Raw genomic sequence first — 15,722 nt, 5'->3', positions numbered from 1 at the left:
GCTGTTGTTTATTTTAAGGCAGTATTAGTCATCTTTCTTCTTAAATGAACGATTCTAAGTCTGTTCTCCTCTTACTCCCTTACACCTTGGTTTAATTTTACCTTTGTATCTCGTATCGTTCTTTCTACTTGCTGAAGATTTTTTATATTCAGTAAATCAAGAGGCGTCACAAATTCATGAAACTTCCCATTTTCCTTTTTCCCAGATCAGGTAAATGGATATCCCATTTGAAACTTTTAGCTGCATTTTCCCCTCAAATTCTTTATTCAGAGATGAGCTGATTATGGTGAGCAATTATGAATTTTATCTCGGTGAAAAAGAATTCATAACTTTGAAGTAGTCTTGATATAGGTTACAAGACTCGGGAGAATCAAGTTGTAGTTGTAACTGAAACTTTTCTGTACCGATACAGTACTTCTACAGCAAATGGAAATACTTCATGAGACTAAGATTACATTAGTATTAATAAAAGGATGCCTAGAGTAAGATCCAGCTTCATCGAAAATGCATTGACGATTCATCTTTCCTTACAAGGTCAAAAAACCTTCATCCGCAACATGAAAGTTACGTCGAACGTGAATGAAAAAAAATGAGAAAAAACCTTTTCTCCATGGACTGGTTTTTAATCAAACACCGAATGGAAGTCTTTGTCCTTCAATGTCTCCCTCTGACATCACAGTTAATTCCTCGACCTCTTCCCCATACAATTCCTGGGACCTCCAATCTTTCCCTCTTCTCCCGAAGGGAACCATAAACCTCCAAAATTTCGTTCGGCTCTTCTGATTTACGTCGCGTTTTTCTTTGTTCATTTTTCTCTTTCTTTCGTTCTTTCTTTTTAGAGGTTCTTGACTGCTGATGGGCGGTTTAAAGGTCACTGGTCCATTCAGAAAATGGGCGTTTTTAGTCATTCTGCCAGTTCGGGAAGATTGGAAAATTCCGATTTTAATTCTTTGCGTTAACTTACTGGTACGGAGATGGATAATACGAGACTTAGTGATACAGAGATGCATAGTAAGCGCCGTACCTCAGTAGTTAATTAGCATAATCACGAATGCACGGGCGCGCGCGCCCACATACGCGTGTATATATATATATATATATATATATATATATATATATATATATATATATATATATATATATATATATATATATATATATATATTATACATATTATAAATTTTGTCACACACCCGGTGACGTTTTTTCATATTCATAAATTTTAAGCCGAAAATGTCGTTTAATGTCCAGTTCACTTTGCCTCGGGTATGACTTGCATCTAAGGGGAATCGTAATTGATTAGCTCTTGGCCACCAACAGGATTCGAACTTCCGTTTGGTTGTACAGTGACTTTTGACCATTCGGCTATATATATATATATATATATATATATATATATATATATATATATATATATATATATATATATATATATATATATATATATATGTGTGTGTGTGTGTGTGTGTGTGTGTGTGCGCGTGTGTATAGTTCGATATCTTGTATCCTTTCTACTCGCTGACGATTTTTGATATTTAGCAAATCAAAAGACGTTACAAATTTTTGACACTCGATTTTCCTTCTTCCAAAACAAGAAAATGGATTTAGTATTTTAAACTCTAAGCTTTATTTTCCCCAAAAGGTTCTATATTTGCAGTATGAGCTGGTTATGACGAGCATTATGAATTTTATCTCGGTGAAAAAGAGTTCATAACCTTGAAGTAATCTTGAGATAAGTTACAAAGCTCTGAAAAATATTTTGTAACTGAGACTTGCCTTTACCGATACGAGGTTCTTTACAGCAAAGTGAAATATTTCAAGTCACTAGGATTACATTGGTATTAAAAAAAGGATGTCTAAAGTAAGATCCAGCTTCATCGAAGATACATTGGCGATTCGCCTTTCTTTACAAGGATAGAAAAACGAAAAACCTTCATCTACAACAAGGAAGTTGAACCGAAAGAAAAGAAAATAAAAAAAAACTGCCTTTCTCCGGGGACTGGTTTTTAATCAAACACAGAATGGAAGTCTTTGTCCCTTCAATGTCCTCCTCTTATATCGCCGTTCATTTCTCGACCTATTCCCCATACGCCTCTGGGACCTCCAATCTTTCCGTATTCTCCCGAGGGGAGACATAAACCTCCAAATTTCCTTCGGCTCTTCTAAAATGGGGTTGTGTTTTGCTTTTTCTTTTTTCTTTCTTTCTCTCTTGTAGAGGTCCTTGACTGCTGAGGGCAAGTTTAAAGGTCACTGGTCCATTCAGAAAATGGGCGTTTTTATCATTCTGCCAGTTCGGAAAGATTGGGAAATTCCGATTTTCAATTTTTGCTTTACTTACTGATACCGAGATGCATACTAAGCTTCTTACCTCAGCTGTTATTAACAGCGCGCGCTCATACACACAATATATATATATATATATATATATATATATATATATATATATATATATATATATATATATATTATATATATATTACATATATCTATATATATATAATTGTATATTTTTGTCACACACCCCGTGACGTTTTTCATATTCACAAGTATTAAGCCACAAATGTCATTTAACATCCGGTTCAATATCTCGGGAACAACTACTATCCAAATGGGATTACAACTGATTAGTGCTTTGCCACTAGTATGATTCGAACTGCCATTTGGTTGTACAGCGACCTAGGACCATTGAGATATGTTATAAATATATATATATCGAGCTACACACACATGTTATATATATATATATATATATATATATATATATATATATATATATATATATATATATATATATATATATATATATATATATATATATATATATATATATATATATATATATATATATATATATATATATATATATATATATATATATATATATATATATATATATATATATATATATATATATATATATATATATATATATATATAACATGTGTGTGTAGCTCGATAATTTTGTATTTTTTTTACTCGCTAACGATTTTTGATATTTAGCAAATCAAAATGTGTAACAAATTTCTGACATTTTCGATTTTCCTTTTTTCCAAATTCAGTAAATGGATTTAACTTTGTTCTCCCCTAAAATTCTATACGGAGGCTATGAGCTGATTATGGTGAGCATTACGCTTTGCATCTTGGTGAAAAAAAAAAAAAACTTTTAAGTCGTTTTGATAAAAGTTACAAGACTATGAAAGTTCAAGTTGTAGTTGTAGCTGAAACTTCCCTCTATCGATAAAATGTTCTTTATAGCAAAATATAATATTTACAGACGCTAGGGTTACATTAGTTAGCCCAGCTTTATCGAAAACACATTGGCGATCATGTCGAACATAAATGAAAAAAAAAAAAAAAGGAAACTTTTTTCTGTGGACTGGTTTTTAATCAGACACAATGGGAGTCTTAGTCCCTTCAATGTCTCCCTTTGACATAACAGTTAATTTCTCGACCTCTTCTCCATACGTCTCCTGGGACCTCCAATCTTTCCCTGTTCTCCCAAAGGAGGCCTCAAACCCCAAAATTTCCTTCGGCCGTCCTAATTTGGGGTTGCATCTTTTTTCTCTCTTTCTTTCTGTCTTTTTAGAGGTCCTTGACTGTTGAGGGCAAGTTTAAAGGTCACTGGTCCATTCAGAAAATGGGCGTTTTTAGTCATTCTGCCAATGTGCGAAGATTGGGAAATTCCGATTTTCACTTTTTGCGTTACTGACTGATACACGCATAATAAGCGTCATGCATCAGTATGTATATATGTTTATATACACACACACACACACACACACACACACATATATATATATATATATATATATATATATATATATATATATTATATATATATATATACACACATATATATACAGTAAGTGATGAAAGCTGTAAAAAACATTTTCTTATCTCAGAAAGAGAGTGACCGGTATAGTTACGAAAGGTCTCGAACTTGTTGCTTTATATTTATTTAATTTTTACAATATGGATATTTTCCTCAAAATAAATGTAAAGTATTGTAAATAAATTATTTTTTATATAAAGTCTCTGGAACGTTATGAATGAAAGTAGTCACAATAATAGCTATCAAATTTTCCCGATTGCAAGAAAAAGAAAAAAGGCTTTCCCTGAACATCCCTCCTTTCTCGGCATGAACCCATACTTTCCCCAAACTCCACAGACTATAATAATTTTCGAAACTCTCCACGTAAAACTTTTTCCATATATTTATACTTTTTTTCCCAAAAGTAATTTATACTTTTTTTCCCCCTAAAAGTCGTCCGAAGTTCACCCTAGTATTACGTCCAGAAAGCGGAACTTTTAATCTTTAACTCAAACTTCACGATCAATTATTCTTGTTTGAATAATGCGGACTTCTAACATTTGAAGGAAGTACGCATTCCAGCTTTTTCTTCTTCCCACGAAGTTTGGAGCAAAGAACACTTATTTTTTAACTCGAATTTTATTTTTTTAGTTAATTAATGTCGTTGTGGACTTTACTAAGGTGATTTGATATGTTCTTGTACAGGAATTTTACATATCCTTTCAGTTAACACAAGACATAACAACTAGTTTTATCGAGAAAGGAAAAACAGTTTCCTACGGTTTCTTCCCAACTTTTGTTATTCTATACATAAACATAATATATATATGTATATATATATATATACATACATACATACATACATACATACATACATACACACACACACACACACATATATATATATATATATATATATATATATATATATATATATATATATATATATATATATATATATATATCTTCTTCTTCTTTTAACGTGCTTTTTCCCATTTGTATGAGGTAAGCACGATACCTTCTTTTGAAGGACTTTGATTTGTTTTTTTGGGGTAGACTTTGTAGTCTCGATATATATATGTATGTATATATATATATATATATATATATATATATATATATATATATATATATATATATATATATATATATCCAATATCCAATGCAGCACACAGGGATGTGTGCTTGACAATATTATAAAATCCACGTCAGAAGCTAAGTGAGAACTTGAAAATGTAGAACAAACAAAGGAAGTACTTGTACAAAGTCCCGGTTTTCACTCACCTTCCAACGTCGATTATATAATATATATATGTATACACACACACACACACACGTATATATATACATATACATATATATATATATATATATATATATATATATATATATATATATATATTTCAAGTACATTCCTAAGTTTGTGCTATTTATATTTGTATTTTCTCAGTCTCTCAGTCATTCGCCTTTCGTCTTGCCCTCTACCTCCTGCGAATTTCTCTTTTTATTCTTCTCTCTTCCATTTCTTCTCTCCCCTTTGGTCCCCTTTCCCCTCCCACGTCCCTCTCCTTTTCCTTTTTCATCCAGTTGTTCACCCTTCCTTTACCCTCCCCCCACTCCTTTTTACAAAATCTTTCCTTCTTCCACTGGTCGTTCGATATCAATAAAAGTGATTGTATGACTTTGTTTGTAATCAAATAACATATATTTCCTTATAGGATTATACGTAATAAGAAATGTATAATTTTCTTGATAATGTCTATTATTTTTTATAAATATTGCATACCAAACTATAGAGGATATGTATGGTTGCTAAACGTACGAATACAGTCGAATATTTGTTTGTAAATAAAATAGACGAAAAAATCTGCGTACTTCATACGAAGTAGCTGACAGTTATTGAATTACTTATGCATGCAATTCCGTTAATATATATTATATATATATATATATATATATATATATATATTATATATATATATATATATATATATATATATATATATATATATATATATATATATATATATATATATATATATATATATATATATATATAAATAAATATACACATACATACATATACATATACTTTGTGTATATATTATACATATATATACACAAAGTATATGTGTATGTATGTATGTATAATATATATATATATATTATATATACAGTATATGTATATGTATGTATGTACGGTATGTATACAAATATATGTTATAAATAATTTGTGAAATTTTTCGGTAGTTTACGGCATCTTCTCTGATTACGAAAATGCTAAACCTTATTTATTAATATTATCCTGCCCCTTATCCACTCCTTTCGTCCTCCTTTCCAGCTTTCCAGTTCTCCCTTTCTCCTTTCCCATTCTTCCCTTCTTCTTTGGCTTACCTGATCAAAGGCATCGTCTTCGGCGTTGCTCAAGACGGAGTCTTCTTTGGCGATGCAAATGTTACTCTGCTCCGCGAGTTCCCTGAAGGCCGTCACACCACTCTGGCCGTAGTTTCCTGTCAATTAGACAGGAAATTAGGTTAAGAGACGAGAAAAGATGTTTTCTGAATTATTTTCGCCGTGGCCATGACGGAGACGACCGTCATGATGATGATGATGATGACGATGATGATGATGATGATGATAACCTTGTTAGAATAGAATAGAATATATAATTTTGGCCAGAGGCCAAGCACGGGGACCTATGAGGTCATTCAGCGCTGAAAGGGAAATTGACATTGAGAAGGGCTGAAAGGTGTAACAGGAGGAAAGTGCTCGCAGTTGCACTATGAAACAATTGTTAGAATAGGGTGGAAAGTCAGATGGAAGAAAGAATATTAACGGAGGTGCACTAAAAGGAATGAAAGAGGTTGCAGCTAGGGGCGGAAGGGACGCTGCAAAGACCCTTAAGTAATGCCTACAGTGCACCACGTGAGGTGCACTGACGGCACTGCCCCAAACCCCCCCTACGGGGATAACCTTGTTAAAAGAGATGACAATTTTGTTAAAAGCGATAGTTGTTGATTCTTGTTCATGTGATGATGACAATAGTCATGATGAATATTATGACTACAATGATGGTGAGAAATGTAGGTAAGATAGAGGAAAAAAGGTTGAAAGTTTGATATTATTTTAGCGATGACGATGGTAAGGACTATCATGACGATGGTGATGATAACCTTGTTAAAAGCGATGATAATTTTGTGCAAATGGAGAGCTGATACCTTTTAAACAGTGATGATAAGTACAATGACTACAGTGATAATGCTAAATGCAGATAAGATAAATAGAGAAAATAAAGTTGATAATGATAAACGTAGGTAAGATAAATGGAGGAAAAAAGTTGAAAGTTCGATATGAATCAAGCGATGACGATGACGATGGCTATGATGATGATGATGGTAACCGTAAAAGAGATAATAATTTTGTTACAGGAGAGAGTTGGCCCTTTTTCAGTAGTGATGATGAATATAATTGTATAGTGATCATGAGAATGGGGATGACGAATATAATATGAATACAACTGTACAGTGATGATGATCATGAATATAATGACTACAGCGATTATGAGAAATGTAGAGATGTAAAATAAAAAGGCCTAAAAGGGCGAACTTACGATAAATAAAGAATCTGCGTTTCAAGAGTGGATGACGTTGATGTTTAATAAAGGATGCGTTATATAAGTAGGCTATGTTTCAGGTTTTGTAACTTCTGACCAATGAGATTTGCACGAAACACCTTCCTCGTATTTCTGCTTGTGGGAAAATTGAAGTCCAGCATGTCAGTTTAAGAATTGTCACACGAGGACGAACGTGCTTGACTTCAGTTCTGCCACGAACCGGAGTTATTTAAAAATAAATCTCCGAATCTGTACATAAGGTAGTACCTGAAGTCCTACGACATCGGTTAATTGAAGTACATCAGTTAGTCAGACTTTCTTTTGCATGAGGAAAATCTAAATTTGGATACCAAAATTTACAGTAATGGTTTCTCTTCGCCTGGCTCTTCAAAAGCAAGATTGTGTTTTGCTCTATCGGCGTTCAAATGAACCATATATGCTAACTAGTCAGGTGGATATTGTAAGTCAGAGATTATTGAAATTCTCGTACGACCTATTTTAGTACAAGTCTCTCAGCAAATCCGACCTTTACACAACTATAAAACACCCCAATACAGGTTAACGATTTAAATCGTTACAGCCCACTTTTATCTAGCACATCAATAACTCATTTCCTTGCTTTTTTGTAAATTTACTACATTATTGGGCCATGGAAATAGCTGAAATGTGTAACTTCCAATTTCATTAAACCTGTATAACGGTGTTTTAAGTCAACAAGAAAACATGCACATAAATATACATGCACACACACAGCCGTATATATATATATATATATATATATATATATATATATATATATATATATATATATATATATATATATATATATATATATATATATATATATATATATATGTGTGTGTGTGTGTGTGTGTGTGTGTGTGTGTGTGTATACTGTATATATTTTCAAATTATACAGTGAATGAGTTTTGTATGTATATACAAGTACATACAAATTGCTTGTGTACAAAAATATGTGTGTAATGAATCTATTCACAAAAAAAAAATAATATAAAATTTGAAAAAGCTACGATTATAGTGCAAGTACTAAACACACACACACGCAAAGAGAGAGAGAGAGAGAGAGAGAGAGAGAGAGAGAGAGAGAGAGAGAGAGAGAGAGAGAGAGAGAGAGGAAAGCTCAGTATGCCTCAGAAAAAATAAGCAAAAGTAATCCCTACACTAAATCTGAATATAAGTAAAGTCCTTAGTGACTGTCGGCGTACATTAACCAAGGACCGACTCGAGACCCGGGACCTCTGAGAAACGAAGAGAGGGGAAGGGGAGAGACCATAAGGGGAGACCAAGGGCTTTCCGAGGTGAACATCTCACGCACAGGTTACGAAGGGAAAGGCGGCGAAGTGTCTACTTAAGTCGCTTTAATGAGGAAAGTCCAAATATTTCGAGGGATACTCGAAAATGGGATTATTGAAAAGAAAGTATCTATTTCTTTATATATATATATTTTATCTTACCTCATGATTTCGAAATTCTACCACTTTTTCGTTCCGGCGTTCCCAAGTAATTGCATTTTCTATATGGCAGAAAAAGTGTATAATTTTCAGTACAAATACGGGTTCCCTCTTTTGTAAGTAAAGCAAAAAAAAAAAAAAAAAAATTATATTTTTCTGAGACCGAGCATTTCCTTTTAAATTACTACTAAAATTATCAATTTTCCTTTTGTGCTTCCTCTTCCCAGGCAGACATTAGACAATTACATACTTCTAGTCCTTAATTTTTGCATTATAGTTGGAGTTATAAAACTCACATGTTATGAACGTTGACAGAAAACACATCAAAAGTGTTCACAGACCTCCAATTAAAGTCGTATGTTATCCTTGAATAATAATTTCACTTAGTAATGTTAAGCTTCTTTTATATCAAAGGAATTTCCGGAATTTTATTCAGTCAGGTGAAAAGATGAGAAATCCGATCAGGAGCTCTCTCTCTCTCTCTCTCTCTCTGAAGAAGAGTACAGTAGAAAGAATGTTCATTCCTTGTCCCTCTCTCCCACTGCGTCCGCACATCCACATTTACCCTCAGTGAAAACCCAACACAAACCCCGTGTGACTGAGCAAATTAAAGTCCCTAAACGTTATCACTCCAACCAACACCAATTGAAATCACTTATGATTCTCTCTGCAGTCAACATTGCAGCAAACTGCCGAAGAGGATTATTAAGTGTGTGCAATGTGACACTAATGAGATAACACAAAATCAAGGGAAACCCTCTTGTTTCCATACTAGGCCTAAACCGTATTACATTTGCTCATTAATTTGGCAGCGCAAATGAACCCATTACGCGGCAAATACACAATAACAATTCGCTGTTCAATATTACAGCACGGAAAGTTTTAATCACCTATATTTTCTTTACACCTGTTTCCCCTTCCCTGCTCTCATCCATTTATTTACTGTTATCTCTCGACCACAAATTTCCCCTTCGCTCCGAATAAAAGCTTCAACCCCTCTCTGCTGTCATGGCTCTGAATCAAACCTCCCCTCGGATAAGGCTTGTATTTACCAGTAAAGCGAGGCATCATACCATAAAAGAAAGGAAGAGGAGCGATTGGCTATTACAAATATGTGAAGCGTCCAATCAAGGACAGTTTCAATTCGCGGGGGCGGGTACCTCAAAATCTCATGATGACAGGGAAGGAGCAAAAATGTTCCATTATATTTGACGGTGGTGACGTCATGATTCTTGCTCTATGAGTAATATTGTAACACTAAATATGTTCTTGCTTTATATGTTGCTTATTATAAGTAATATAACAGTTTTGTAGTAAAATATCTTCTTATTTTATACGCTGCTGACTTTAAGAAAAGTGTTACGTCCAGTTTTTCTCCTTAACATTCATTTCTCTATTAAGTTTTCTTTACAGATATAACATGGAGTGTAAACATGGCCACGTCCAGTAAGCAAATTAAGAAGGCAAACCGAAGGCCTATTGTTATAATCTTTACAAAAATGATTTAACAATTAGGGGATTTGCTATTTATGTATATTAGATAATATCAATAATTATGTGGAATATAATCTCCATTTGTATAACTTTCTCTGTGATAACAAATACGGAATGCAGTTATTCACAACCATTTCTGTCAGCGGGGAGGTGAGCAAGTGTGATAAAAAGGCTGAACTGTCCAAGTCATTTACATTAAATCTCCAAGTCTCTTCCTTTTATTCCAATCTCCCTGCCCGGAGAGAGGCAACGCTAATCTTGCATTTTTCTCCCAACAAAAATAACGGCGAATGAATGAAACACGACAGTCATACCACCAATCAGAAATTCCATTACGGGGCATTTGCATTCTGGTAATCAAACACAAAAAAATAAACAAGTTCAAAACCTCAACATTCCTTTCTTTTATTTGACTTTCCCTTTGATAGTCTCCAGGATAATGCACACACCGAAACATCAAATCATGTTCCCCCACTCTCTCTCTTTCTCTCTACCTCTCTCTAATCTTATTTCTAGCTTGATATCTCAGGGTAATTCCATGAACTGGAACAATCATATTTCTCGCTCACCAACAAACGTATTGTTTTGATATCACACTCTCTCTCTCTCTCTCTCTCTCTCTCTCTCTCTCTCTCTCTCTCTCTCTCTCTCAAACCAGATGGTATTTTCAACTATCTCTCCTTTCTCTCTGTCTACTCTAAATGGATAACATGAACCCAGAGTCTCTGTCACTCCTCCCCTCTTTCTCCCTCCCCTGCAACTTATCATCATCTTTCTCTCTCGATCTTTCTTCTAATCTATCACCAGTACTGCCAGTAGACTTCCTCTCTCTCTTTAAAGTGGATGACATAGGCAGTATTGCCTAACCCCTCCTGCCTCTTTCTCTCTCCCTTCAAATTTTGCTACTGCTGAAGGCAGTGGGATCTCTCTCTCTCTCTCTCTCTCTCTCTCTCTCTCTCTCTCTCTCTGTATACTCACCATCCGTATGGACGACAGAGACGTAAGTCCAGTTGTAGTGCCTGACGAAATCAACCATGACTTGCGCCTGGTAGTAATCTGACGGAACGACTCTCATGAAGTAGGAGAAGCGGGACTTGTCACTCAGGTCCCTCGAAGTGGCCGAGTATCCCACTTGTGGTATGCCGAAGAGCTGAAGCAGATTCTGCACCTGATGGAGACGAAGGAAGGAGATGAAGGGGAAAATTGGCCGCCTGGAGGAGGAGGTATTAGGGAAGGCCTGAGTGCCTCGGGTATTTCCTCTTTTTTTTTTGCAATGTCGGGTGATGGGAATGTCAGATTAAGTTTATCTACGTCTTTAAAAGGTGCTGAGAAGTCAAGACCATGAGCCGAAGCAGACTGCGTACCGAAAATGAACTATGATGCAGAAGATAATTTCGAGTAAGGAGAATGATGAGGGAGAGGATTTAGAGTAACGAGTATGATGACCAGGAGAATTTCGTGTAAGGAGTATGATAAAGAAGACAATTTCGAGTAAGGAGTGTGATGAAGAAAATTTTGAGTAAGGAGTATGATGCAGACAATTTAGAGTAAGGAATAAGGAGTATAATAAAGATAATGTCGAATACGGAATAAGGAGTGTGATGAAGAAGAGAATTTAAAATAAGGAGTGTGAAGAAGAAGGAATATCCAGTAAGAAATATAATGAAGAAGAGAACTTTGACTAAGGAGTATAATAAAGAAGATTATTTTAGAATAAGGAGTATGACAATGCGAATTTCGAGCAAGGAGTATGATGAGGAAGACAATCTTGAGTGAGGAGTATGATGAGGAAGAGAATCTTGAGTGAGGAGTATGATGACGAAGAGAATCATGAGTGAGGAGTATGATGAGCATGAGAATCTTGAGTGAGGAGTATGATGAAGAAGAAAATTTCAAGTAAGGTGCATGATGAAGAAGAAAATTTTGAGTAGGGAGGATGATGAGGATGGTAATTTCAAGCAGAGTATGATGTGGAAGAGAATTTCGAGTAAGGAGTATGAAGGAGAAAATTTCGAGTAAGGAGTTTGATGAAAACAATGTTGACTAAGGAATAGGATGAGGAAGAGAATTTCGAGAAAAGATTATAATGAAGAAGAGAATTTCGAGAAAGGCTTACAATGAAGAAGAGAATTTCGAATAAGGACTACTATGATGAGGGCGAGACGTTTGATTAATGAGTATGATGAAAAAGCAAATTTCGAGTAAGGAGTATGATGGAGAAGAGAATTTAGAGTAAGGAGGATGATGTAGAAGACAAGTTCGAGTAAGAAGTATGATGAGAAAAGAATATCGAATAAGGAGTAGGATGAAGAAGAGAAGTTCCAGTAAGGATTACGATGAAGACGACAATTTCGAGTAAGGAATATGATGAAGAGAATGTCGAGTAGGAGTATGAAGAAGAAGAAGAAAATTTAGAGCAGGGAATCTGAAGAAGACAGTGTCAACTAGTGAGTATAATAAAGAAGACTAATTTCGACTAAGTAGTATGATGATGAAGAAAATTTCGAGTAAGTAGTATAATGAAGAAGCGAATTTCGAGTAAGTAGTATTATGATGAAGAGAATTTTGAGTAAGTTGTATAGCGAAGACAATTTCGAGGAAGTAGTATGATGATGAAGAGAATTTCGAGTAAGTAGTATGATGATGAAGAGAATTTCGAGTAAGTAGTATCATGAAGAAGACAATTTCGAGTAAGGAGTGGGTGAGGATGAGCAGAATGTGTTCTTATGGCAAATCATTTTACTTTTTGTCTCGGGCTCAAAAACAGCGCGTTTGTCGAAACTGTTAATATCTCTATCGGCTGAAACACACACACACACACACACACGCGCACACGCACACACACACACACACACACACACACACACACACACACACACACACATATATATATATATATATATATATATGTCTGGTTTTATACTACCACAACTCACTAAGGGTTTAATTAATTAAAAGATTAAACAAACCCTTGCAACTGAACTCTTCAGTATCAGTTCACTATCAATTGTCAACAAGAGCATTCTTACCTGGATTGTGACGTCAGAAGACCCTGGCCCAACCACGCCAACCAGGTGCTTGCTGGAGCTAACAGCCTTACTACAGGTATCTTTCTTGGTGTCGTTGCCGCTGTCCGGGGGTGCAAGGGCGTCGCGGATGAATTCTGAAGAATAAGGGCGGAGAAAAACAAGGAATAAGAAACAGGACGGGGGACATGATTAAGGAAAGTCACTGATAGACTAAAAAAATCAAGATGATAACAAAAGAACTATTGCAATAAAACAAGGGTAAGAGGAAAATGAAAACAAAGGGCGAGATTACGAAAAAATTTCGAAAGGATTAACAATAACTATAAAAACGATAGGAAAGAAAATCTAGGAAGAACATGTAATCTATGTGACCACTGGGCCAAATAAAGCTCTTTTTTAAGAACGACAATTAAAATGCGCTTCGTGATTGCAATTGTTTGTACAGCCATGCAAAGAAGGGTCTAAATAATTAAAACCAGCTCTACAGAAAATAAAGTCCTCAATATAGTACTGCAATTTATACAGTAAAGCCACAACTTCGAGGAATAGGCTAACATTATTAGCAAATAATTTCGAGACATTACTTCTTCACTTCAGTGCGGATGGTACTACAATGATAATGAGAAGTGATGTTTCGAAATAGCCCCAGAACTATTTCTTACTCCTTAACTTTTTGCTTTTGCTGCAATTGGGAATTCTAAGAACAATTAAATGTTCAATCCAACTATTTTTATAGATAGAATTTATATTATGCAAAAAAAAAAAAAAAGATGTAAATTTACTGCACAAGTAAATGAATGATTTCGCATTCGACTATGGCACATTTGTACTTGCACTCTCCAACTTGCTAAAAAATAAGAATGATATTCACGTAAAGGTAATCTTTTAAGCGTAAACCTGGGCAGTAAACGCATACAGCTACAAGAATTTACACTAAGAATGTTGACCCTATTAACAGGCTTTCCAAGAGTCAAGACTTAACAAATACAACTAAATGCAAACCATAAAAGATTAATTTGCATTGGAATACTCTTTTTCAAACGAGCAAATGCATCACACACGAAAAAACCTTTGTGTTTGTAACAATACCATTGTTTGGAGAGCAGGACTCTGCAATCCCGAGCTTTGGAAAAAATAGCTTGAGCAATTTCTTTATAGTTCTTCGCGGACAAAAAGCGAAGTTCAAATAAAAAAAAACATACAGGCTCAGAGAACGCTTGTAGGAAGTGTGATATTCAGTTTACAAGTGAAACTGGGATTAAAGATATTTATATAAAACAGGGCATCTGATGTGTTTAATAACATACTGGTGTTTCATCTACTGCACAAAGTAATACAACACCTAATGCGCTGCTATAGGTAATAACAAGAACGCAGAGTAAGAATGTGCTTTATGAGGATTCTGATAAAACAAATATATTAAGACCAATGCATATTTGATCTAAAAATTAGACTTCGCCAGCTTAAACAGCCGAGAATAAATTTATTGCCTTTCAAAGAGTATACCATTTTGCTTTCATAACTACTGGAGTTAAATATGCAAGACTGCAGTTCCTCTGTTATATTCGAGAGCCAGGAATAAAGACTTACCGATGCTCTGTTCCAGGGCTATAGAGGAATACCAACAGGAATCTCTGATCTCGACGCCAAGGGTGATGTTTGGCAACAGGTCCGGATTTGCGTTGATTTGGTCGATGGCTAAAAACGCGGCCTCGACTCGTTGTATACCATACTGCTCTCTTATCTGGAAAACAAAGAAGACTGCTTTTGAGACCCAATAAGAATAACAAATGTAATAAAGAAGAAAGAACTGAATTGTTAACCGACAAGGATGTAAAAATTAGAACAACACAAGTCAAGGCCGATGATACGAGGAACAAGGGAGATAAGAAGAATTTGGGGAAAGAGTTGGGAAGGGCGAAAGAGAGACCTGCAGGGAGGGAAAAGTATAGGGAAACAGAGGGAAGGCGAAGAGATAAAAGAAGAGCAGACATTCTTGTTCTGACTTGTTCAGAGAAGTAAGAAATTTGAAGAATACGTCACTTCTGCCTGGTTGATTGTTGATGTTATTTTTTGCCTTTGCTTTGCCAAAAAATAATACTAGAACCAACTATGACAAGGAGCTATGCTAAAAATGTCAAGTTAAGGCTAGTTTTCATGAAATATACATATATATACATACATAATATATATGTATGTGTATATATATATATATATATATATATATATATATATATATATATATATATATATATATATATATATATATATGCGTGTGCGTGTATGTGTGTGTGTACAAACCT

General features: G+C 34.7%; 1 protein-coding gene across 3 annotated transcripts in view; it reads right to left on the bottom strand.

Moving 5' to 3' along the window:
* LOC136843197 (metabotropic glutamate receptor 5-like) overlaps positions 1-15,722 on the bottom strand; it is a 549,708-nt gene that overhangs the window by 31,073 nt on the left and 502,913 nt on the right. For all 3 annotated transcript variants that reach the window (XM_067111270.1, XM_067111272.1, XM_067111271.1), the window contains exons 7-10: positions 15,010-15,163; positions 13,420-13,553; positions 11,369-11,558; positions 6,206-6,321 (exon numbers count right to left, since the gene is read on the bottom strand). In XM_067111270.1, coding sequence (XP_066967371.1) covers positions 6,206-6,321; positions 11,369-11,558; positions 13,420-13,553; positions 15,010-15,163 — 594 coding nt within the window. The remainder of the gene's footprint in view (positions 1-6,205; positions 6,322-11,368; positions 11,559-13,419; positions 13,554-15,009; positions 15,164-15,722) is intronic.

Source organism: Macrobrachium rosenbergii, chromosome 11 (genome assembly GCF_040412425.1).
Source record: "Macrobrachium rosenbergii isolate ZJJX-2024 chromosome 11, ASM4041242v1, whole genome shotgun sequence".
NCBI classification, from domain to species: Eukaryota; Metazoa; Arthropoda; class Malacostraca; order Decapoda; family Palaemonidae; genus Macrobrachium; species Macrobrachium rosenbergii.
This window is presented reverse-complemented; position numbering and strand designations above follow the sequence as displayed.